Here is a 25,373-nt window from a genome sequence, read left to right as displayed (position 1 = left end):
CCCAATGTAAAGAATCACTATCCATGTGTGACCAACTTTACAGCTGGACATACACCAATAGGATTTAGTTTGAAACTGATTGTCTTTGGAACATTTGTTCTGAATGATTAGTGGGGGGTCAAATCAAGGATCGTTTTTGAACATAGTGATTAGAAAATTTGAAGGACCAGGATGGAATGTTTCTTGTTTCTTATCTGGACGAACAACCGTGAATGTGATTTCCGTTTGGGGAAAATCGTACACATCATAGGCATGCGCACAGGGTGTGCCAGGTGTGCTCGGGCACACCCTAATCACCCAGTGGGGTGCAGATACCCCCTGTATAAAACCCCTAATATTTCACCAAAGCCCCCTAACAGGGTAATAAAAATAAAAATTACTGACACCACATACTGTCTTACTGACACCAATCTATGCCCTACTGACACCGTCCACTGCCTTACTGACACCAGTCTATGCCCTACTGACACCGTCCACTGCCTTACTGACACCATTTTGCGGCCTCCCCTTGCTTTACCCCATTTTCCCTGCCTTTTTAATGAAGTGCCCATCAAATGTAACCTATCAGCGCTTATCAATGCAGCCTCACCAGCGCCCATCAATGCAGCCTCACCAGCGCCCATCAATGCAGCCTACTAGTGCACATGAAATGCAGCCTCACCAGCGCCCATTGATTGCAGCGTCATCAGCACCCATCAATGCAGCCTACCAGCACCCATCAAATGCAGCCTACCAGCACCAGTCAATGCAGCCTCACCAGCGCCCATCAATGCAGCCTACCAGCACCAGTCAATGCAGCCTCACCAGCGCCCATCAAATGCAGCCTACCAGCACCAGTCAATGCAGCCTCACCAGCGCCCATCAATGCAGCCTACCAGCACCAGTCAATGCAGCCTCACCAGCGCCCATCAAATGCAGCCTACCAGTGCCAATCAATGAATGTTTTCTTGCATCCATACATTTGGAAGTCGGAACACAGACGCAGTCCTCCACTGCGCCTTTGACACTCTGTGCGAATGGAGCGGCGGCTGCCTGCTGATGCTGAGACTTAGTTGGTTGCTGCAGAGAGAAGAGAGTAGGAACACCAGTGGCCGGGCGCCCTAGGCAGTAGTGTGCCCTAGTTGGCTTCCTACTTTGCCTAGTGGTAGCACCGGCCCTGGACACCGTCCACTGCTCTACTGACACCATCAGTACATACATACATACACACACATGTGGTAGAGCTTTGAGGTGCACACCCTAATGCAATAGGCTGTGCTCACCTATGGTACACACTGTAATGCGCACTAAAGAAACCCGGTTCATATATCTGGGATTCCGTTCAAGTTGTAGGTCTAAATGAAATTTTAGGGGCTTTTGAAAGAAATGAGTTAACTCAATGATGAGAAGATCGAATGCACTGACGAACAATTTTTCAGAATTTCGAAAGTAAGGTGAAAAAATGTTATTGCTGAAAGTGCAAAAATGCTCTGAATTTAATGTATAATTATATAACAAAAAATCGGTCTGATATTTCATTCTTGCACCAGTCACGGGCTATAAGGAGGGTTGTATATTGTCAAAAAAAATACAGTAAAACCTTGGTTTGAGAGTAACTTGGTTTGAGAGCGTTTTGCAAGACAAGCAAAATGTTTTAATACATTTTGCCTTGATATACAAGCAATGTCCTGATATAAGAGTAGCGTCATGTCACAACTGAGTATAAAAAAGAAGAGAGGAGCCTCTAAGTGTAGCAATATGGTTACATTTAATGAAGGTACAACATTTAGCAACTTATTGCTACACTTAGAGGCGCCTCTCTTCTCTTTTATACCCTGTAAAAAAATGCTTTGATATACAAGTGCTTTGGATTACAACCTTTTTTTTTTTAACTAATTATGCTCGCAAACCAAGGTATTACTGTACTCCAGGATGACATTTGGGGGCCAGATTCACGTAGGAGGGCGTATCTTTGTGCAGGCGTAGCGTATCCTATTTACGCTACGCCTCCGCAACTTAGGCAAGTGCAGTATTCACAAAGCACTTGCTCCGTAAGTTGCAGTGGCGTATCGTAAATTGGCCGGCGTAAGCCTGCCTAATTCAAAGTAGGCTGGTAGGGGGCGTGTTGTATGGAAATGAATCGTGACCCCACGTAAATGACGCTCCTAACGAACGGCGCATGCGGGCGCATGCTCAGTATCACGTCGAATTTACGCCATAAGATACGCCGGCTCAATGCCTGTGACGTGAACGTAACCTACGCACAGCCCCATTCACGTACGACTTACGTAAACAACGTAAAAAGATACCCTTGTTCCGACGTCCATACTTTGCATTACCTTCGCCTCATATAGCAGGGGGAACTTTACGCCGGACGTAAGCCTTACGTAAACGGCGTAGCGGGCGCAATTACGTTTGTGAATCGGCGTATCTAGCTAATTTACATATTCAACGCGTAAATCTATGGAAGCGCCCCTAGCGGCCAACGTAAATATGCACCCCAAGATACGACGGCGTAGGAGACTTAGGTCGCTCGTATCTTGGCCGAATTCTAGCGTAACTGATTCTAAGAATCAGGCGCATAGATACGACTTACGATGGTGTACGTGGAGATACGCCGTCGTAAGTCCTTTGAGAATCTGGCCCCTGATGTCTAATTAATTGACATCAATTTTTTTAAGTACTAATGTGATTCATTTATTATAATTGCAGCGTGCTAATAAAAGCTCTCTGGTATAGATGCCTCTGGAACGCTCGCCTGCAGTTTGTAGAAATGTCTATGCTGTTTCTGGACAGTAGGGGAGGCCAGAATCCAGCATAAGAGTGGGTGTTCCCCCTCCCCCTGACCTTTTCGCAGCCCCCCTTCTTCCCCCCCCAGGTTCTCAGTTTTGCTGCCCCAGGTGTGGGGGTCGTTTTCTTCCAGTTGCAAGTGGAAGAAGGGAGCTGGGCACAGGAGCTGGCAACTGGCAGCTTTCAGCAGGTAACCATAAAAAACAGAAGGGGTACAACCAATCAGAACTTATTTATATTGATCAGCATGTTATTTATACAGCTCCAAAGTAAAATGATATTTATTGAAAATGTTCCTTAATCCTTATAAGCTCTTGGGCAGTCCTCTGCAGGTAACGGAGGAAAGGGTTAATAAGAACGTATTAAGGGTTACTGGGAAGAGCTGCGGTTTACAAGGGGTTAACATTTTCTGCATGAGATACATTGAAGTTGAAGGAGCGGATTGCCTGCGATTAAGGGCGATCAATATAGGCATACAATGCACTTGGGTTCAACATGCTAAGGGTTAACAATCTATGCATGAAATGCTATGTTACACGAACCGCAAGGATAATTTATCTATGCATTAAATATTATTATTATAGGACGGGGATGATAATACAAAGGATTATCTAAGTATGAAACGCTGTCATACGAAAAGCTTTAATTACCCGCATTGGATTATCTCACAATGAAGGGGATTTACTAAAACCGGAGAACTCAGAATCTGGCAGCCAATCAGCTTCTAACTTCAACTTGTTCAACTAAGCTTTTCCAATAAAACCTGGAAGCTGATTGGTTTCTATGCAGAGCTGCACCAGATTTCGCATTCTCCAGTTTTAGTAAATGTGTGATGTTCCGTCAGGCTCGATTCACACCTATGCATGTTGCTTTTGAGCGTTTTTGCAATGCTTTTTGCGGTGCTTGCTGCGTTTTTTGATGTGCGTTTTTACCGCGATTTGAGTTTTTTTTTTTTTACATTTCCTTTAACAACCAGCTATACATAGGTTAAAAAAACGCAAATCACGGCAAAATCGCGGCGCTTGCGTATTTGATGCAGGTCCATTGCATGCAAAACGCTGCTTTTTGCAGGAAAAAAAGTCCCTGACCCTTTCCAAAAGCGCAGAGGCACAAAAAAGCATTGATGTGAACATGTTCCATAGGAAACCATGTTAAAAAATGTCCCTGCATTTCTGCAAAATGCATCAAAAAAAGCATTAGTGTGAATGGAGCCTAAGTGTACACTGCAGCCTTTAAAAACGAATGCAGCTCATGTTTAATATGTTCCCTTCCTTTCACGGCATGCATTTTAACGTGATTTCATGCATTCTAATGCGTGTGCGTGGCTTGTAGGCTGAAATGGCACCATTCTGTGCGTTTTCACATTCTACATGTGCTGTCGGCAATCATTCGTTTTCATGCACTGTCATTGCAACAATAGACCCTATAAAAAGCTTTAAAGCGCCAAAACAATTGAGAATGCAAGTCAACGCACCGCACCGTGTGAACTGTGATCATTTAATGACTAATCTGTGTATACGTGTTGATGTGCATGAAAACACGTGCGTTAAAATGTACTAAAACCCCCAAAAATGAAGCAAAATGCACCCTAATGCCGCCTACACACGGCCGTTTTTCGGGTTCTAAAAAATGATTTTTTTTTTATGTCATTAAAAACGATCGATCGTGTGAATAAAAAAAAATTAAAAAAAATAAAAAAAAATAAAAAAAACATAGTGTGGGCTCCAGAGCATTTTTCACAATCTAAAAAATGGGCATTAAAAATTTCGAACATGCTCTATTTTTTCACGACGTTTTTAACGTTGTCGTTTTTAAGGTTGTAAAAAATGGTCGTGTGTGGGCTTTAACCAATTAACCCCCGGACCATATTGCTGGTCGAAGACCAGAGCACTTTTTGCGATTCGGCACTGCGTCGCTTTAACTGACAATTGCGCGGTCGTGCGACGTGGCTCCCAAACTAAATTGGCGTCCTTTTTTCCCCCACAAATAGAGCTTTCGATCACCTCTGCGGTTTTTAGTTTTTGCGCTATAAACAAAAATAGAGCGACAATTTTGAAAAAAATGCAATATTTTTTACTTTTTGCTATAATAAATATCCCCTAAAAATATATATATAAAAAAAAAATTCTTCAGTTTAGGCCGATACGTATTCTTCTACCTATTTTTGGTAAAAAAAAAAACGCAATAAGCGTTTATCGATTGGTTTGCGCAAAATTTATAGTGTTTACAAAATAGGGGATAGTTTTATTGCATTTTTCTAAAAAAAAATGTTTTACTACTAATGGCGGCGATCAGAGATTTTTTTCGTGACTGCGACATTATGGTGGACACTTCGGACAATTTTGACACATTTTTGGGACCATTGTCATTTTCACAGCAAAAAATGCATTAAAAATGCATTGTTTACTGTGAAAATTACAATTGCAGTTTGGGAGTTAACCACAAGGGGGCGCTGAAGGGATTAAGTGTGACCTCATTTGTGTTTCTAACTGTAGGGGGGTGTGGCTGTAGGTGTGACATCATCGATTGTGTTTCCCTATAAAAGGGAACACACGATCAATGACGGCACCACAGTGAAGAACGGGGAAGCTGTGTTTACACACAGCTCTCCCCGTTCTACAGCTCCGGGGACCGATCGCGGGACTCCAGCGGCGATCGGGTCCGCTGGTCCCGCGGTCACGGTCACGGAGCTTCAGACCGGGCCCACGACCCACGGCTGGGCACTTAAAGAGAGCATACCTGTATGTGCTTGTGCCCAGCCGTGCCATTCTGCCGACGTATTAGTGCAGGAGGCGGTCCTTAAGTGGTTAAGGTTGTAAAAAATGGTCGTGTGTGGGCTTTAACGACGTGAAAAAAGTAAGCACATTCATCACGCTGTAACAGACAGAAAAGCGCAAATCGTCTTTTGCTAACATGGAATCAGCTAAAGCAGCCCAAAGGGTGGCGTCATCCGAATGGAACTTCCCCTTTAGAGTGCCGTTGTACGTGTTGTACGTGCCCGCGCTTTGCTAGAGCATTTTTTTCCACGATCGTGTGTAGGCAAGGCCGTTTTAATGATCGGGTTGAAAAAAACGTTGTTTTTTCTAGAGCCTCAAAAATGTCATTTTTTAGAACCCAAAAAACGGTCGTGTGTACCGGCACAAGGCTAGGCTCACGCTTGAGCACCAGCTTCCTTCTCGAGCATTTTTGAAGCTTTTTTATGTTGCGTGTTTTTTTGTGCGTTTTCCGGTGTAAGCGTTTTTGTTGTTCCAGTGAGAAAGGGGTTACTAGAAGGAGGAGAATGGCTGTTAGGTGTGAAGATGTATAAAAAAGCATGTTGTGTTCATTTTTCTGGCACTCCCATTAAAGTCTATAAGCCCAACAAAAATTGTGATCCTGCCCCAAAAAAAGCATATGTACGTTTTTGGCGTGATAAGCGACATCACATCACCCAGATATGAATGAGGCCCATGGAATAAAATGGGAATCTTATTGTCAATTTCTGGTAACGTGTGACAAATTGTGAATGGAGGCTTAATCATAGTAAAAATGCATGTCTACAATGGGGGAGGGGGTTGATTTACTAAAACTGGAGCATACAGTGCAGCTGTGCATAGTAACATAGGTGTGTGCAGCCTATTGCGATAGGGTGTGCACCACAAAGCTCAGACACACACACACACATGTATGGGTCAGATCCACGTAGCACGGCGTAATTTTAGGCAGGCGTAGCGTATCGTAGTAACGCTACGCCGCCGCAACTTTGAGAGGCAAGTGCTGTATTCACAAAGCACTTGCCTCTAAAGTTACGGCGGCGTAGTGTAAATCTGCCGGCGTAAGGGCGCGGAATTCAAATGATAAAGATGTGTGCGTGTTTTATGTTAATTCTACTTGACCCCACGTAAATGACGTATTTTTTGAACGGCGCATGCGCCGTCCATGGGGGTATCCCAGTGCGCATGCTCGAAATCACGCCGCAAATAGTCAATGCTTTAGAAGTGAACGTAATTTACGCAAAGCCCTATTCGCGAACGTTTTACGCAAACGACGTACACAACGGAAAATTCAACGCTGGCCCGACGTCCATACTTAACATTGCGTACGTCTCATAGACCAGGGGTAACGTTACGCCGAAAAAAGCCTTACGTAAACGTCGTAAAAAAATGCGCCGGCCGGACGTACGTTTGTGGATTGGCGTATCTAGCTAATTTGCATACTCGACGCGGAAATCAACGGAAGCGCCACCTAGTGGCCGACGTACGTCAGTCGGATCTAGCCCAGCTTCAGGCGTATCTTGTTTTGTGGATACAAAACAAAGATACGCCGGAGCATCCTAGAAGTTACGCGGCGTATCAATAGATACTGTACGCCGACGTAACTTCTTCGTGGATCTGGGCCAATGTGTGTAAATATATATAGGGCAATAAAGCAGTGGATTGTGTCAGTAGGGCGTAAATTGTCAGTCGTTTATTTTTTATTATTTTTTTATTATTGTATATAAAAAAAATTACAATTTCTTTTTTTGGAGCCCCATTGAGGGGCTTTGGTGAACTATCAGGGGTCCAAACAGATCCCTGATGTCTCACTTTAGAGACAGAGAAAGGGGACTGAGGACAGAGATTCCCCAGTCCTTTTCTCTGCAGCCAAGCAGCAGGGGGAATCTGTGCAGCACAGGGTGATTAGGGTATGCCCAGGCACACCTGGCACACCCTGTGCGCACGCCAATGGCTTCTAGGTTTTGTTGTCAAAGCTTAAATGAGCAAGCTGAAGTTAGAAGCTGATTGGTTATCATGCAAAGCTGCACCAGATTCTTTTTTTAAAAAAAAGTCAATTGCACAAAGTAGGATTCCTGCCCGCTGTAATTTAGGTTGTATATTGGCCCTGATCATAAAGAAAGATGCAAATAAATAATGCTAGCGAGTGTTCTGTTTTGTAAAGTACTACGCAAACCATTGGCACTATATAAATCCTGTATAATAATATTTAATAATCATAATATTAATAATAATAAAAGGAAAAAAATTCAAGAGAAAGGAAAATGAATATTACTTTACTCTTACCTTATATATTCTTGCTTTAATATAGAGATTTGTTTGCTATGTATTCACATCAGATGATTTCTTTTTTTACTGTGTAATGCAGATACACTGTAACTGTAAACTGTATTGGCTTTCACACGAACACATAGCCAGATTGTGTAACGATGATGTAATGATGATATTTAAGGGAAATGTGATGTAATAATTATAATTGCCACTCACTTTGTTAAAGTAGTTAGATTTTATTTTTTTATTTTTTTTGTAGAAGCCTCCGAAATGTCTGAATAAAATATTTTTGTAAGTATTTTGCATTCAAATTGTTGCAGCGTTTGATGCTGAATCTGCGCAGTTTCTGTACGCTAGTCTTTGGTCAGCAGTGCTTTCCAGGTCTGTGATGGGGTATTAGTGCTTTCCAGGTCTGCGATGGGGTATTAGTGCTTTCCAGGTCTGTAATGGGGTATTAGTGCTTTCCAGGTCTGCGATGGGGTATTAGTGCTTTCCAGGTCTGTGATGGGGTATTAGTGCTGTCCAGGTCGGTGATGGGGTATTAGTGCTTTCCAGGTCTGCGATGGGGTATTAGTGCTTTCCAGGTCTGCGATGGGGTATTAGTGCTTTCCAGGTCTGTGATGGGGTATTAGTGCTTTCCAGGTCTGTGATGGGGTATTAGTGTTTTCCAGGTCTGTGATGGGGTATTAGTGCTTTCCAGGTCTGCGATGGGGTATTAGTGCTTTCCAGGTCTGTGATGGGGTATTAGTGTTTTCCAGGTCTGTGATGGGGTATTAGTGTTTTCCAGGTCTGTGATGGGGTATTAGTGTTTTCCAGGTCTGCGATGGGGTATTATTGCTTTCCAGGTCTGTGATGGGGTATTAGTGCTTTCCATGTCTGCAATGGGGTATTAGTGTTTTCCAGGTCTGCGATGGGGTATTAGTGCTTTAAAGGTCTGATGGGGTATTAGTGCTTTCCAGGTCTGATGGGGTATTAGTGCTTTCAAGGTCTGATGGGGTATTAGTGCTTTCTGGGTCTGTAATGGGGTATTAGTGCTTTCCAGCTCTGCAATGGGTTATTAGTGCGTTCCAGGTCTGTAATGGGGTATTAGTGCGTTCCAGGTCTGTGATGGGGTATAAGTGCGTTCCAGGTCTGCGATGGGGTATTAGTGCTTTCCAGGTCTGCGATGGGGTATTAGTGCTTTCCACGTCTGCGATGGGGTATTAGTGCTTTCCAGGTCTGTGATGGGGTATTAGTGCTTTCCACGTCTGAGATGGGGTATTAGTGTTTTCCAGGTCTGTGATGGGGTATTAGTGTTTTCCAGGTCTGCGATGGGGTATTAGTGCTTTCCAGGTCTGCGATGGGGTATTAGTGCTTTCCAGGTCTGTGATGGGGTATTAGTGCTTTCCAGGTCTGTGATGGGGTATTAGTGTTTTCCAGGTCTGTGATGGGGTATTAGTGTTTTCCAGGTCTGCGATGGGGTATTAGTGCTTTCCAGGTCTGTGATGGGGTATTAGTGCTTTCAAGGTCTGCAATGGGTTATTAGTGCTTTCCAGGTCTGTAATGGGGTATTAGTGCTTTCCAGGTCTGCGATGGGGTATTATTGCTTTCCAGGTCTGTAATGGGGTATTAGTGCTTTCCAGGTCTGCGATGGGGTATTAGTGCTTTCCAGGTCTGCGATGGGGTATTAGTGCTTTCCAGGTCTGTGATGGGGTATTAGTGCTTTCCATGTCTGCAATGGGGTATTAGTGTTTTCCAGGTCTGCGATGGGGTATTAGTGCTTTACAGGGCTTTCTGAAGATTATCACCCCTCAGTCATGAAATACCTTTTGTCTTTCAAATATCTCCTAAATACTCTAAGGGATACAATTGTAATTAGGTGACTCTGGGACTAGTTGGATGTGGCCGTAATATGCCATCTGGTTGGTCAATGTCTATTACTTTCCAGGTGGAAAACAATTCTCACCCAATCAGGAGTTGACAGGTCACGTGACCATATGGCTAGCTGCTATTTTCAATTCTCTCAACATAGTAGAGATGGGTCAAGTTACTGTGTGATAATCTGGTTAATGCCCTATGGGATGCACTGCCTTAGGTTTCACTGCATAGCTACGTGTCACTGTGTGCATGTACATAGAATAAGGAATATTTATGGGTTTCTTTTTATATGCATGGCTGTGGTTATATTCTAGACATTTTGGATGTATTTAAAATTTATATTCGTAGAGTGGCTCTAGGTTGGCTTGATGGTGCCCGGGCCCCTGCATGAATGAGGGAGCCATGATATGTCAAAATGTTAAATGTGGCTGGTGGCACTTTCCTAATCTTCCCCCACTCAGTTCATTGCATAGATTTCTATACAGTGCATGTGGCTGCTGATTGGTCTGTGCCACTAGCCAATCAAAAGTTTGAATTGAGTAGTAGAGCAGCCTTTCTCAACTAGGGTTCCAATGAGCCCTACACTTCCTATAGTGAGGTTGCTAGGTGTTCCTTGAGGAATGTGCAATTTCTGGCTCTCAGATAGGTCTGTAGGTAGGTGCAACATGATGTGAAGAACAAAAAAAACAGGACTCAAAATGGCTCAAAATGTCAATTCTTGAGCCACTAGCCAGGCCTCAAGGGTTACTCGCCATCAGTTGCCCAACCCAACCCCTACCCTGCTCCGCCCCTAATTCTGCCACTAATTACGCCCTCATAAATTATCTCATGAAATTACACTTAAATGTTTTATGTAGAATTAAGTTACGGAAATAAATATTAACAACAACGTTATCAGTTCCCCTGAGCACAGCCTCACCTGTGCTCATCAATGCAGCCTCACTGTGCCCCACATTGCAGCCTCACTGTGCCCCACATTGCAGCCTCACTGTGCCCCCATTGCGAACCCATTGCAGAGTCATTGTGCCCCCCCATTGCGGAGTCATTGTGTCCCCCATTGCAGAGTCATTGTGCCCCCCATTGCGGAGTCATTGTGCCCCCCATTGCGGAGTCATTGTGCCCCCTATTGCAGAGTCACTGTGCCACCCATTGCAGAGTCACTGTGCCCCCCATTGGCGGCCAGATAATGACAGGATGAAGAGGAGAGCCGCGGATCGCAGAGCGGTATTGCTCGCTGTTAGAACTTACATTGAAATTTCCTCCGCTCTGCTCGCTTACACAGCCCCGCCTCCTCCTGACCCTGCGCCTGTGATCATGGGCGTCCGCTGAAATTGTTTCAGAGGGGGGCGCTTCTGCAGCGGCGATACACAATCGCCTTTAACCCTTTCTTCAAACACTAGCGGGGTTAAAAGCGCCCGCTAGCGTCCGAATACCGCAGCTAAATTGATCATCCTTCAGCACAGATGGACCCCCCTTCAGTACAGACCCCCTTCAGCACAGATGGACCCCCCATTCAGTACAACCCCCCCTTCAGCACAGACGGACCCCACCTCCCCCCATCCCATTCAGTACCTCAGATCAGCCATCAGTATGGCACAGGCAGCAGGTTCCCTCCCCCTGTGTACACGTAAACACTGGAGGGGGAGGCGGCTTCACACTGCTCACTGTGCCTGTGTGACATCCGGCCCGGGACTGCTCAGACAGCCCACAGCCGCGAGATTCTTCAACACCTTCTCAATTTTTTAGGGGGGGGGCAATTGCCCCCCCCTTGCCCTATGGAGCGGACACCCATGCCTGTGATAGACAACACATCCCAGCATTGGACCTGCATTCTGTCTATTACAGGAGTGGGGTCAGGAGGAGGCGGGGCTGTGTGAGCGAGCAGAGCGGAGGAAATTTCAATGTAAGTTCTAACAGCGGGCAATACCGCTCTGCGATCCGCAGCTCTCCTCTTCCTCCGTGATCTCTGCCATCGGGGCGATCGCTGGGAGAACAGCTCCCGATCAACCCAGCCCGCCGCGGTGCTTGCCCTCCCACTCCCAGGCAGCCCAGCTCCTCGCCAGACCTAATTTTCCACTCGCAAAATGTGAGTATGCGAGTAAAAAATGTGGAGGTCTGCAAAAAACACATGTTCAAGTGCGGTATTGGAAATATATTGTAACATAAGTCCAGCAATACACAGCCGACCCAGCGGGAAGGCTTCCCATCCGGAAACACTCACGAGTTGCACAGCAATGGAACAGTACATTAAAAATTCAGAGGTGCCTACAGCTTTTGTCTCCATGGGTGGAACGTGGGCCTGGAGGGTCTGTACCCAAATGGGGAGGCTTCGAGGAAGCATGGCTTGTCCCTACACTTTCCCTACACCTCCAGAACATTTCCCTGATGCTAAGCACTGTCCCTGACTGACGGAGATCCTGTCCCTACACTTCCACTCGCAAAAATGGGCTTTCAAACCCAGGAACCAGGGCCTTAAATAGACTCTACCTGACCCAAGATGGCCACCAAAGTCACATGAGCTGCTAACATCCAGTTGCATAGCTGCCTGCCCGTGATTGAGGAAACCATAGAAGAACTCTGTTCCTTTCAACTTCCAACCCCATCTGCATTGCGGCTTCAGACGAGTGCCACCTGCAATGGAAAATATAGACTGCAGCTGCCTACAAATCCACTAAAAACAATAATCTTTTGAGCTGTCTGTAGGAGGGGGATTCTTCTGGCTTAGCTTGGACAAATGTAAGTATACTTATTCTATACCTGACTGATCCATGTCGAAGCGAACAATTGCTGTTGTAGCTGCCGCTGATCCTTGCCGACTTCTGGATGCCATGCCAAGCGGCTGCCATTCTGCGTGGTAACCTCAGGAGATCACCTGCACTGCACTGGAGCCATTCAGGGAATGCCTTGCATTTTTCTCAATGAATGCAAAGTGTTTTCTGATTGTATAAGGCGGAGATCGTGATGTCATCACCCCTTCTTCCCATCTTGCCCAATCAGGAAATGCTTTGCATTAACTGTGAAAAGCACAGGGTTTATTGTTGTACCTACTCACATTAAAGCTGGGGGTTTATAGCTACACCCACTGACACCAAAGCTTGGGTTATAGCTCCACCCACCCAATGCTGTGGTTTTATTGCTTAACCTACTGACACCTATGATTCAGGTTTATGGTTGAACCCACAGACACATATTATTTGGGTTAATTGCTGCACCCACTGACACCAGTATTGGTGGTTTACTGTTTGCACCTACTGACACTAATGCTGGGGGTTTACTGATTGCACCACTGACAGAAATGTTGGGGTTTACTGCTTGCACCTACTGACACTAATGCTGGGGGTTTACTGATTGCACCTACTGACACTAATGCTGGGGGTTTACTGCTTGCACCTACTGACACTAATGCTGGGGGTTTACTGATTGCACCTACTGACACTAATGCTGGGGGTTTACTGCTTGCACCTACTGACACTAATGCTGGGGGTTTACTGCTTGCACCTACTGACACTAATGCGGGGATTTTATTGGTGCACCCACTAACATCAATGCTGGGGGGTTATTGCTGTAGCGACTGACACTAGTACTGGGGGTTTACAGCTGCACACGCTGCCACCAATGCATCTTGTTTTGGGTGCATATGGCCCTAAGCATTAGTACCATTTGGTACAGAGTCCAGCCACAGCAGCTTTCATATATGTAGCCAGGTGCTTGACTGGTAATAGAGAATGCAAGGGGGCTGGCTGCAGTTGCTCTCTGTGGCTGCTGCTCTATGGTGCTGCTGAACTGGTTGGCTGCTGTATCGTCAGGAAAAGAGCTGATGGGCAAGAAGAGTTCAATAGACTGTGTCAGGCACTGTGGGGCCTGTTGTCCAGAGGAGGGATTCTCTACTGTTGTCAGGAGCGTTTGGACTGTTATTCCAAGAATGAGATTGCCAGGAGGAGGGAAAGCTGCATTTTTCTCAAGCTGTACAGGGCGCAGCTTCCTCTTGCCTTGAGGGAGACCATAGAGTGCACATTGCTGTCCAGTGTGCATCATCACTGCTGCATATCAGCCAGAGTCACCTGGGTGCATAGCAGAGAGTGGATTAATTGCTCTATGTGACCGGATGGTGAGCTGCAATATCACTCAAATGGTGAGCTGCTGCTGTGGGGATTTGCTAATTGCTGCTCGAGACTGAGCCCATAAGGAACTGACCATACAACCATCTTATAGTGATATTGCTGCCTGCAGACCTGTTTGGGACTGTTTTCATGTGCATCAATGGTACAACTGGGCCCCAACGCTAGCCAGCTGAAGAGTTATGCCCTGTACACACGATCGGTCCATCCGATGAAAACGGTCTGATGGATTTTTCCATCGGTTAACCGATGAAGCTGACTGATGGTCAGTCGTGCCTACACACCATCAGTTAAAAAACCGATCATGTCAGAATGCGGTGACGAAAAACACAATGACGTGCTGAAAAAAACGAAGTTCAATGCTTCCAAGCATGCGTCGACTTGATTCTGAGCATGCATTGATTTTTAACCGATGGACTGCCTACAAACGATCATTATTTTTCTATCGGTTAGGTATCCATCGGTTAAATTTAAAACAAGATTGGATTTTTTTAACCGATGGATAAATAACCGATGGGGCCTACACACGATCGGTTTGGTCTGATGAAAATGGTCCATCAGACCGTTCTCATTTGTTTGACTGATCGTGCGTACGCGGCATTAGGACTAAAGACTGAGCTTTTATAGCTGCTACACAGAGACTTTCACCTATTGCTTATGCTACCTCTCAGGGAACATTGCAATATACCCTAGCCCAGTGATGGCAAACTCTGGCACCCCAGATGTTTTGGAACTACATTTCCCATGATGCTCAATTACACTGCAGAGTGCAAGAGAATCATGGGAAATGTAGTTCTAAAACATCTGGGGTGCCAAGGTTCACTGCCCTAGCCATTCTCCTAAAGTGCACTCTAGACTAGTTATAGTATTATAATTCTCACTGCAGTTAATGCTTATAGGCACCGTTTATTGCTGATTTGGCTGATTCATGCGTTAATCCCTAGCTGTACAGAACTCTATTCTACGTTACCTTGGAATAGTGATTATACTGTCTAGCGGACTGTGTCTGAACCTACCTTCTGTTTACTCATTTATGCTCAAATCATCATTCTAGCACGTACCAATACAGGTAGTTCCCGAGTTACGAAACCAATAGGGACTGTAGGTTTGTTCTTAAGTGGAATTTGTGTGCAAGTCGGAACAGTGCATTTTTAAGTGTAACTTGCGCATGGATGTGGGATGTTGCGGTTATGTTATCTGGGGCTCTTCTGACCATGCAGTACATGTAGTACGGCAGTGTGGGATGTGTCCGACACTGCAAGATAGCTGCTCAGAGGTATCCACGACCAGCGTGGAGCACAAGAGGCCGGCATTGAGGCCGTTCGTAAGTAGGAGTCTCTTGTAACTCAGGGTCTGCCTGTAAATTGAGTCGATTTACTCTTGCTAAATCACAGCTAAGTTAAAGATATCTATACTTATGCTCTTAAGTGCTTGCAGTAACTTTCACTCAATCAGGTGTGTTAGAGGGGCTGAGGGTGTTTTTGGAGTTGATGCGCAGAACAGAAAACCCAAATTACCAAGCGGCTGCTGCGGGGCACTTCATACAGTAAGACCTTGGTTTGAGAGCATAATTTATTCCAGAAACATGCTTGTAATCCAAAGCACTTGTATATCAAAGCATTTTTTTACAGGATATAAAAGAGAAGAGAGGCGCCTCTAAGTGTAAAAATAAGTTGCTAAATGTTGTACCTTCATTAAATGTAACCATATTGCTACACTTAGAGGCTCCTCTCTTCTTTTTTATAATCAGTTGTGACATGACGCTACTCTCATATCAAGACATTGCTTGTATATCAAGGCAAAATGTATTAAAACATTTTGCTTGTCTTGCAAAACGCTCTCAAACCAAGTTACTCTCAAACCAAGGTTTTACTGTATACTTTAACAGGCTGCTGGCAGCAGGGTTAGGCCATAAACCTTCACCGTGCAGCCTCACAAAAACACCAGGATTGGCCACAGACAGACTAAACTCCTAGTATGCATGTTATTTAAATAATACATTGTTTCTTTGTGTTGCGCTTCACTCGCTGTGATTTTTTTGCAGCAAATGCAATACATGGATTTCCACTCATCTGCATTGGGTAAGTAGGGAGACTGCAGTTGGCAACATTCCATTCTGAAAATACAGGTTGTCTGATTGTCATGCCGACCCATTGATTTTTAGAACATTAGACGCTTCTGTTAATTGGGTCATTGCTACATACGTGACCTTATCATGTTGCATTCATTCCAAGTCATCTTTTGAGACCCGTTTTCACAGGAGTGGCATTCCAGCCGTAGTAAAGCATACAGCGGAAATAGGGCAAAGAACTGTATGCCTGTATAATTATTTTATCAAATAGTATGTGGCAAAGCACCATAGAGTGTTCTTAAAACAGGATGGTCAAATATGCGCCGTTACCATCAGTACTGTATGCACAGCTGGGCAGGAATTGAGGAATAACCCATTTATTTTTGGGATGTTACTGAAGTAACATGCTGATACCTTCTATTTAAGTGCCCCTTGTTAAAAAAATTGTTAATACTAATCTTTCCTGCCACCCACACGGTTGCCATATTAAAGTCCAACTATGGGATTTACAAACAAAACTACTCTTGTAGTGCCCCCCCACTGCAAGGGTTAAATGCTTGTTAACTCTCTAGGTGATGAGGAATAAGATGTTATGCCCCGTACACACGATCGAAAATTCCGCCAGCAAAAGTCCGATGTGAGCTTTTGAACGGAAATTCCGACCATGTGTATGCTCCATCGGACTTTTGCCGACTTTTCCACCAGCAAAAGGTGGGGGGTGGTTCTCAAATTTTCAGTTTGAAAAAATTCCTATCTGAAAATCCGATCATCTGTAGCAATTCCAACGCGCAAAATTTTAACGCATGCTCTGAAGCATTAAACGCTGTAGTGTTGTACGTCACCGCGTTCTTGACGGTCGAAAGTTCAGAGAACTTAAGTGTGACCGTGTGTATGCAAGACAAGCTTGAGTGGAATTCCGTCTGAAAAACCATCCAAGGTTTTTCTGACGGGAAATCCGATCATGTGTACGGGGCATAAAACTTACCTTACACTCCCCTCCAACACCAATTGTAGATGGTCCCTTGTCATCCTCACTTACAATGCAGGGCTATTGTCTCATGACATCATCATTAGCCAGCTGGAGCATCATAGAGAAGGGGCTCTGAGTGGCAGTCTGCCCAGGTGAGGGATAAGGCAAGTAATACACCCTATTCCTTGACCTCTAGGCTCAACAAGCATTTAACCTTAGCCGTGTGGGGGCACCACTACAAGGGTAGTTTGTTATCCCCAAGTTAGGCTTTAAAAATAAATCGCCACCTACAGAACCTGTAAAATCCAACAATTTGTGGGAGGGTTGGATTCCTGGACCCCACTGCACTGGCTGGAGGAACCACAGAGAGCAATGGGGGACCAGGAATCTGACACTCTGGAAGTGTTGGATTCTGAAGGTTCCACCGGATGAGATTTCTTATCAGTACCGTGGAACAGCGATGTGAGAAACATCTTCTGTGCTGGGGAAACTACAATTGTAAGAAGGCCCGCTTGTATTTTGCACCGATTTGGTAGGCAGTTTTATGACTCCTTTAGGGTCCATTTTACTATACTATAGTATTCTGGTTAAACTGTCCAGTATTTGGCAAGTTATTTTTGAAAGAATTCTGTATATTTAATATTTCAGGAGCCCGTTTGACTGCTATAAAGCCAATTAAAATATACTGCAGTATTTTAATGCCCCTCACCCAATACCTGCAACCTCAAATTGTCCTTTATTGAGCTTAGATTATACTGCATATCCTCTTGTTCAAATCAAGTGTGATAGAGTAGCATGTCCCTCATTCACTTTAGTGGGATGCCTATATACAGCCTGACAGATGGTCTTTCCATTGAGGCAGAGGCTATGCGATACTGGGCAGGCTTCAAAATAACCCTGAATAGCAGGCTTGTGGCAAGCATAACCTATTCTAAAAGTGCTGGGGGAGGGGGGGCAAAAAAAAAAATGGATAGGAGCACTAAAATTCTTACCATTTAAAGCTGAATACCATGCAAGTTTCTCTTTTTTTTTTTTTTTTTTTTTAAAGAGAGAAACTTGCATGGTATTCAGCTTTAAAGGGTAAGAATTTTAGTGCTCCTATCCATTTTTTTCTTTTTAACATTCATCCAGCTTGGACCATATTCTATGCCTGTGGGACCACAAGGTGGATAATAACTTTAATAGCTGCCACCATTTACTGTATTTATTGGCGTATAACATGCAACCTTTTTACCAATGAAATAGAGGGTAAACTGCCTGCGCATCATACGCCAAATGTATTTATTAACAATGGGGGGTGATCGACCCATTGGGGGGTGTCAGGCCGTCTGCCCTGCCTCTCCTGGCCCAGCGCTGCCAGCATACTTTAAAATTAAGAAAACCTTACTACCAGTCTTTTCATACACTGCTCTTTCCTGTGCTACCCTCAATGTAAATAGAAGCCTCTAAATACCTCAATTAACACCGCTCTCCTCCTCGAGTGTAGCTTTTGATTGGAGGAGGAGAGCGGTCATGTGACGGTCAATGAATCAGCAGAGGAGAGCAGTCACATGACCGGGTCCACAAAAGAGCGGCATTGAGGTTTTTAGAAGCTTTGTTTTAAAGACAGTGACACAGGAGGTGCGGTGTATCCGAAAAGGCGGAAAGTGATGTTTTCTCAAATCTAGCGTACACTGGCAATGCTGACCCGGGAGACTGGGTGTCTGCTGGAGGGACAGGTAGTCTGTGTCTGGGGGGGGGGGGTAGGGAATCTGTACTGTGCAGGGGGTCCGTAACCTGTGCAGGGGCTGTGAAAAGTTTTTTTGGAAACTTCCATCAAGTTAGTGTGCGCGTTATACGCCGATAAATACGGTACATTGATTCTCACCATCTTCCACATTCTGTGGCAAGCAGCTGCCCTGCTGTATAGTGAACAAAGAGGATTGCCTCTTTGGCACAGGTGCCATTCAAAGTACGCCTTGTATCTTTCTCAATATAAGGGGGTCGATTTACTAAAACTGGCGTGCGCAAATTCTGGTGCAGCGCTGCATGGTAGCCAATCAGCTTCTAACTTCAGCTTGTTCAATTAAGCCGATTTCTATGCAGAGCTGCACCAGATTTTTCACTCTCCAGTTCTAGTAAATCAACCCCAATGTGTTTGATTGGACAAGGTGGAGATTGTCACGCATATGCCCCTCCACATCAATTAGAGAAGGATTTGTGTTCATTGAGAAAGAAAATAAAATAAATGCATGGCTTTCCCCGACTACCACCCGTTTTAAGCAAGCGACCCCCTGCAGCAGGACAGTCACTCAGCACAAGACTGAAGACAGTAAGGAGTACATACACTTACATTGGTCCAAGCTGGACCAATGCAACTGTGAAAAAAAAATATCCATATCTGGAATTCAACTTTATGTGGTGAAATAGCTTGAAGGCCTATAAAGATAGTAGCAAGTAGTGTCTAAATATACATTACATTAATGTATTTGGTTACAAAATGTCTCCCATCAGTGTCTGAGAGTTAAAAGTCGTAGTTTAATCCTAAGCCAATTTCATATTTTACAGTCATACCCTTGATAGTGACCCTAGTTTTCTGGGCCAGCAGATAATGTGCCACTGGCAAGGGGGTTCCCAATTACAGCTTGAAGGGGATTTCCAACCCTTTCGTGTGACCATCCCAATGTCATCTGCTAAGCTGCATAAGCTTAAGTGTAAGTACATTCCATTGTATAACATTGCCATTGAGTGGGTTCAGGCATCATCATTAGGACATAGACAAATACTAGACAAATACTAACCATGTACACATTCACAAAAACAGAAAGCTGTATTTGTTTTAATTATTTTATTTATAAAGCATAAAAAGTAATTAAAAAAAAGACCCAGTGCAGTAGGGGAGTTTGGATGGCATATGACCTGCAGTATCATTTCTACATTATCCTCACTGGGCCTGTGAGTGTACTATGTACTAAAATGTGCAGGCTTGACAACCCTGCTGCAGTTGCCATTGGTCCCGTTTGCCCCATCATGACATTCAATATGACCATTTCCAGTTTTCGTCTGAGATTTGTAGCAATTTTTTTTTTGTTATGAAGCTGCTGTATCTGTAAGAAAGAACGCTGAAGCTGCATAGAAAGAGTTAGCAATACTGCCATCAGAAGCCATTGCATCCCATGGCATAAGCCTGAAGTTACAATCAGCAGTGGTGTTAGTGAATGCGCATTGATTTCTTGGCACTAAAACATAAAACTGTCACAGGTTCCTTTAGAGATGAAATGCTCCAGAAACTTGTCACAAAAGCAACCTTTTCATTGTGCAGCCATTATTCTGACTGCATCACTTTAGTACATAGCTTTCAATGTTTTTGAGATGAGAGAGGACAGAAAAAAGTTGGACTAATGGGGCTGAGGTAAGATAAGGCAACTTGGCATCACCATTTTTTACTGCAAGTTTTCAGAATTGCGTGGAAAATTTGAGCAGATTCTCATGACAAAGATCAATTCAGAGTTCTGTAAAAGAAGAACAAGAGGAAAAGGTTACCGAGGTCTTATATGCATATATAGTACATCCATAGTTTACATTCGTTATTTTAAAAGTGACTTAAAATCTCACAGGATTGGGGGCAGGCGAGTACAGAGCTGGGGGTTAAAGTATCTTTAAAGCCAAAAACTAGTTTGGGATAAAAAAAGGAAGGGGTAGAAACAATCATGGTGGTTCCTCTTAAAAAGACTTATCGTCATAAAACATCCAATAATTTTTCATAAAGTTAGGTAAAAAATGTATTCATTTGGTAAAAAAACAAACAAAAAAAAACACTCCAAGTGTACATTATTCGGTGCCAACGTTAGAGGCTACACAATATATAGATATATAGCTAGATTCAGGTACCTATGCCTAACTTTGCGGCGGCGTTGCTTAAGGCATTTAAGCTACGCCGCTGTAAGTTAGCTAGGCAAGTACATGATTCACAATGTACTTACCTGCTAAGTTAGCCTAAATCGGCGGGCGTAAGGGCGCCTAATTCAAATGTGTTTGAGGGGGGCGTGTTGTATGCTAATGGGGCTTGACCTAAAGTTTTTTTATGTTTTTTTCGAACTGCGCATGCGCCTACATTTCCCAGTGTGCATTGCGGCCAAGTACGCTGCACGGGCCTATTGATTGTGACGTGGACGTAAACGACGTAAATCCGATTCACGGACGACTTACGCAAACGGCGTAAAAAAAATTTGAATTTCGACGCGGGAACGACGGCCATACTTGAAAATACTATTCCAAAAGGGCCTAGCTCTAACTTTACGCGGCCTATCTCTTACGTAAACGGCGTAAAAGTACTGCGTCGGCCGGGCGTACGTTCGTGAATCGGCGTATCTACTCATTTACATATTCTACGCCGACCGCAATGGAAGCGCCACCTAGCGGCCATCCAAAATATTGCAATCTAAGATACGACGTCGCAAGCCGTCGTATCTTAGATATGTTTAAGTGTATCTCTGTTTGAGCATACGCTTAAACATAAGTCGGCGTAGATTCTGAGTTAGGTCGGCTTATCTACTGATAAGCCGGCCTAACTCTTACTGAATCTACCTAATAGAATCTATATATCCATTTTTTTAATTCAAATATAAATTTACAGATCCATTTGAAAACCTGATGTTCTGATGACATTTATTGAGGCTCTAGAATGGTAGGACAGTATTGAAGTGAATTAAATTAGATTTTCTTCACAAAGTTGTAATTTTAACAAGCGATTTCTTAAACGATATGGAAATGCTTTCAATTGCATCCCAATCACTCCTCCCAATTATGGAGATACCACACGTGTGAGATTTTTTACCTGCATAGGGAGCCCAATATCTAAAGAGACCCTTCAGGCATTCAAGCAGAAAATACACATTTGGTTTCCCCAACTGTCACATTTCTGAAGTGCCAGGATTGTAGAAACAAAGTTACAGCATTTTTTAGAGTAGATGCCCTAGGGCATGGGTGCTCAACCTGTGGCTCTCCAGCTGTTGCAAAACTACAATTCCCATAATGCCTCAGCCTTTGGGAGACCTGCTTGTACCTGTCAGCGGCTTGCAATGCCTCATGGGAATTGTAGTTCCGCAACAGCTGGAGAGCCACAGGTTGAGCACCCATGCCCTAGGGTATTTGAATATAAGGCACTGGTACTGGCTGTATTCAGACACAAGTCTGGCAGGAACATCCATCCCAGTCTTGAAATACTGTTACCGAATAGGTTTAGAGGCGTCTGACGCTTGCATGACTGTTGGATACGATTATTTCCCAGAACCGTAATCTGGAACTGATGAAATCTAATTTTTATGGTTTGTGCCCAATATACAGGAAGAGCTACCATCTAAATATGAGAAGGTTAAGATCAACAATTGTTACAATTAAAAGGTCAGACAGGGAGTGAAAGGCAGCCATTGAACAAATCACTAGCTTATGTTTATGCAACCAAACTTTTTCCTCCTAATACATGCTTTTTTTCTATTTCATTCTACCAGGAGTCACGATGCTGCTGACAGTGACCCCCCTGGAAAATCCAGGACCTCCTTCTCCTGTGCCACCTCCAATAGCGCCTAAGCCAGGCAAAAACAATGTACGCCTACAACGCCTCCTGCGGAAAACTGCAAAGAAAAATGGAGCACAGCCCCTTCCAACACAGTCTCCCAAGACCTTCCGTTCAACTCTTTCTCCAGTCACGGAACGCGATATAGAAAGCCCTGAACCTGCCGCTGCACAGAAAAAGCTGCCTCCTCCCCTTACTCTACCTCCTCGTTTTCAGATCCGTGGAGTCACCCACCGGGTACCATCTCCTTACCCCAAACATAACTTCACCTTCACTGTGCCTGAGCAACAGAGTTTGAACCAATATCTCAGCCCTAGTCCAACTCCTGACACCCCTTCTCCTCGGCCTTCTGGATCCAGTACCCATGACAATCCTTTTCTATTTCCTTCAGGAGGTTGCAACTCTGACCATGGCTCACTAAGAGTCAATGCCAATGCCAGTCCGCGACCTTGCACACCAAGACATGTTACTTTTAATCCAACACAGAATACACAGCCAGTAGCACCCCTCATCTCCATTTCTGATCTCCCAGTTATTATTGTGGCTGAAACAGAACCTGGACTTGATATTCCAAATGAAGCCGAAAACATAAGAGAAAATCAGGACAATATAATTGTCCCAAATACAGAAAGTGGTCATTCCACACTCAATAGTCCACTGCCCGATCAGCAGAGGCTTACAAGCACATCCATCAGTTGTAATACAGTTTGTTTAGAGGACAACACAGTAACACTGCAGGCTGCATCTGCAACCTCAGTAGCAATACATAAAACAGAGATATGTTTGACAGTTGCAGAAACTAGATCAAACTCATCAACTCTTCCTTCAAGGCCAACTGAAGTGAATCAGACAATCACTGCAGTCCATATCCCAGATGGAGGCCTTCCATCAGTTGCAGAAGTCAAAACCACAAGTCCTCCTCCCGAAGTTAAAAGTGTACCAAAACCTGTTAAATCTAAACCAGCAATCTTAGAAACTGATGCATCAACCTCTTCAAAACTTCCTAACTCGGAGGAAGGGAACATGTTAAAATCTCCAGAACGGCCAAAACCACCTCGGAAGAAGCCTGGAGGATGGGCAAGGCTTATGAAACATCTCGTAGTTGAGCCTGACGAGCCAAAATTTCCTGAACCACAAAAGACAGAGGGGAAAAAAGAGAAAAAAGAAGAAGCCAAAGTAGCCGATACTGAGACTACACAACAAAGCAAAGGGCTTCGTGCCAACAAGATGTGGGATGCGCTATTGTATCACATGGCCACATCCAGCAAGGGGCAAGAGAAACCTGCATCAGCAGAGGAATCAACACCACCTGATGCAGCATCAGCACCAGCTCCCCCTCAGTTTCCTTTTCTGCGCTTTCGTTTACCTCTCCTTTTGCATCGGCCTCGATTTGATGCAAGAAAACTAAAGGAGGCGGCAGCCCGACCACTGCGCAAATTCACTGCCTTCTTCCACCGGCGAATCACAGACAAATCAACCAGTACATTCAACAGGACAGCATCAGGCTGGAGCCTTAAAGGAGAGGATGTTGAGCAGGAAAAAATAGAAGGGGATGCAACAGAAGTAAAAAAATGAAGAAATTTAATTATCCATCCAAGCCATGAATACACATGTTCTGTAGGCGTGTAGTGTTCCATTTGTGCGGTTTACTCCCTACGTGGCATATTATACCTATATAAGAACATATCTAATCATGTATTGATGTGCTGTGTCCAAATATTAAAGGGTCGCTGAACATAAGCAACAAGTTTTTTTTTATGTAATATAGTTCTTTATGAACGCTCAAGAACAAACATGTTCTAAGCCAAACTCCAGGCAACTAAATTAATGTGCAATTAAAATAAAATGCTGCATTTAAAAATCTAGAGTTCTTAAATGCTGTCAATCCAGTCCAGAGTTTGGTTGGTGACCTCACTTTTACCACAGTAACATACCTTGGTCACCTCCCTGCCTCCAAGCCTATGGCTAGACTGAAGGGGTGACAGCAGACTGTTGTGTTTAGTTTCATAGGTACTTCACACAATCCCAATGGCCAAGGATGAGCGTTAGTAAATCCAGAGGTTTAGGAGGCTGATCAAGATCTCAATAGCAAATAGATGACATATAGATTCCATCTATAATCTGACAATTCTCTCCCTGTGACCATCAATAAAATGGAAGGCTATAGATAGAATTGGAATATTTTAAGATGGTATCTGATTGGGGTTTACAGAAGATAGAGACCCACATGATATGCCATTATTGAAAAGAGGCGATAGGTTACAGGATTAATAAGAACTAGACTCCCATATGGTCCTCTGCAGGTTCCCTGCCTCGGTTACTCAGATGGCCAAACATGGGAATACTACTGAGGTTGCAATAAGAATAGCAACCATATGGAGAGAAAATGAAGACGCAGCACTCACAGCAGGGAACTTATACATCCAGACATGGAAGCCACATACAGGTGCTCAGGTTCAAAGTGTTCTCCCACACGGCAGGTAGCATAAAACGAATAAAAAAGGAGCTGGCAACTGATATCCGTGTTGCAATTTTTATTGGCTACATAATAGTGACATAAAAGAGCCAACGCGTTTAGGGGATCTTCACTGTATCTAAGCGCCACAAACCAAAAAACAATTCATTTTCAATATTCAAAGCGCCCCATTCATCCACATGCTTTATTATTTTGAGAAACACTCCCCCCGCCCTAGCATTTCTGTCTATGGACATCTTGAATAAGCGCAGATGGTTCAGGTAGCATTTACTTCCTCAAATTTGGGTTCACACTGGTACAACATACACTCCGACTTTGGGAACACATGTCGCATGACGTGTGTAAATCAATAATTCCCTATGAGAGTCGTCTTAAAGGGGAAGTAAAGCCTCCGGCAAAAAAAAATAAAGATGCACCCGAAAGACAAAGGCATAATGAGCTAGTATACATACAATTACTTACCCGAGATCGAAGCCCCCGCAGCTGTCTTTGTTCCCCTCCTCCGTCGCCATCTCTCCCGGAGTGACTTCCGGT

At 44.2% G+C, this 25,373-nt stretch overlaps 2 protein-coding genes across 3 annotated transcripts in view; one reads left to right on the top strand and one right to left on the bottom strand.

The window, feature by feature from the left end:
- Nucleotides 1-2,840: 2,840 nt before the first annotated feature.
- Nucleotides 2,841-24,110, top strand: LOC120917280 (mediator of DNA damage checkpoint protein 1-like). The gene is made up of 2 exons (XM_040328453.1): nucleotides 2,841-2,959; nucleotides 22,299-24,110. The coding sequence occupies exon 2, from the start codon at nucleotides 22,307-22,309 to the stop codon at nucleotides 23,936-23,938; it is 1,632 nt and encodes a 543-aa protein (XP_040184387.1). The 5' UTR covers nucleotides 2,841-2,959; nucleotides 22,299-22,306; the 3' UTR covers nucleotides 23,939-24,110.
- Nucleotides 19,635-25,373, bottom strand: part of LSP1 (lymphocyte specific protein 1) — a 152,607-nt gene continuing 146,868 nt past the window's right edge. For both annotated transcript variants that reach the window (XM_040328454.1, XM_040328455.1), the window contains exon 13: nucleotides 19,635-20,300. The gene's annotated coding sequence lies outside the window, so the exon portion shown is untranslated. The remainder of the gene's footprint in view (nucleotides 20,301-25,373) is intronic.

This window comes from Rana temporaria, chromosome 11, assembly GCF_905171775.1.
Source record: "Rana temporaria chromosome 11, aRanTem1.1, whole genome shotgun sequence".
NCBI classification, from domain to species: Eukaryota; Metazoa; Chordata; class Amphibia; order Anura; family Ranidae; genus Rana; species Rana temporaria.
This window is presented reverse-complemented; position numbering and strand designations above follow the sequence as displayed.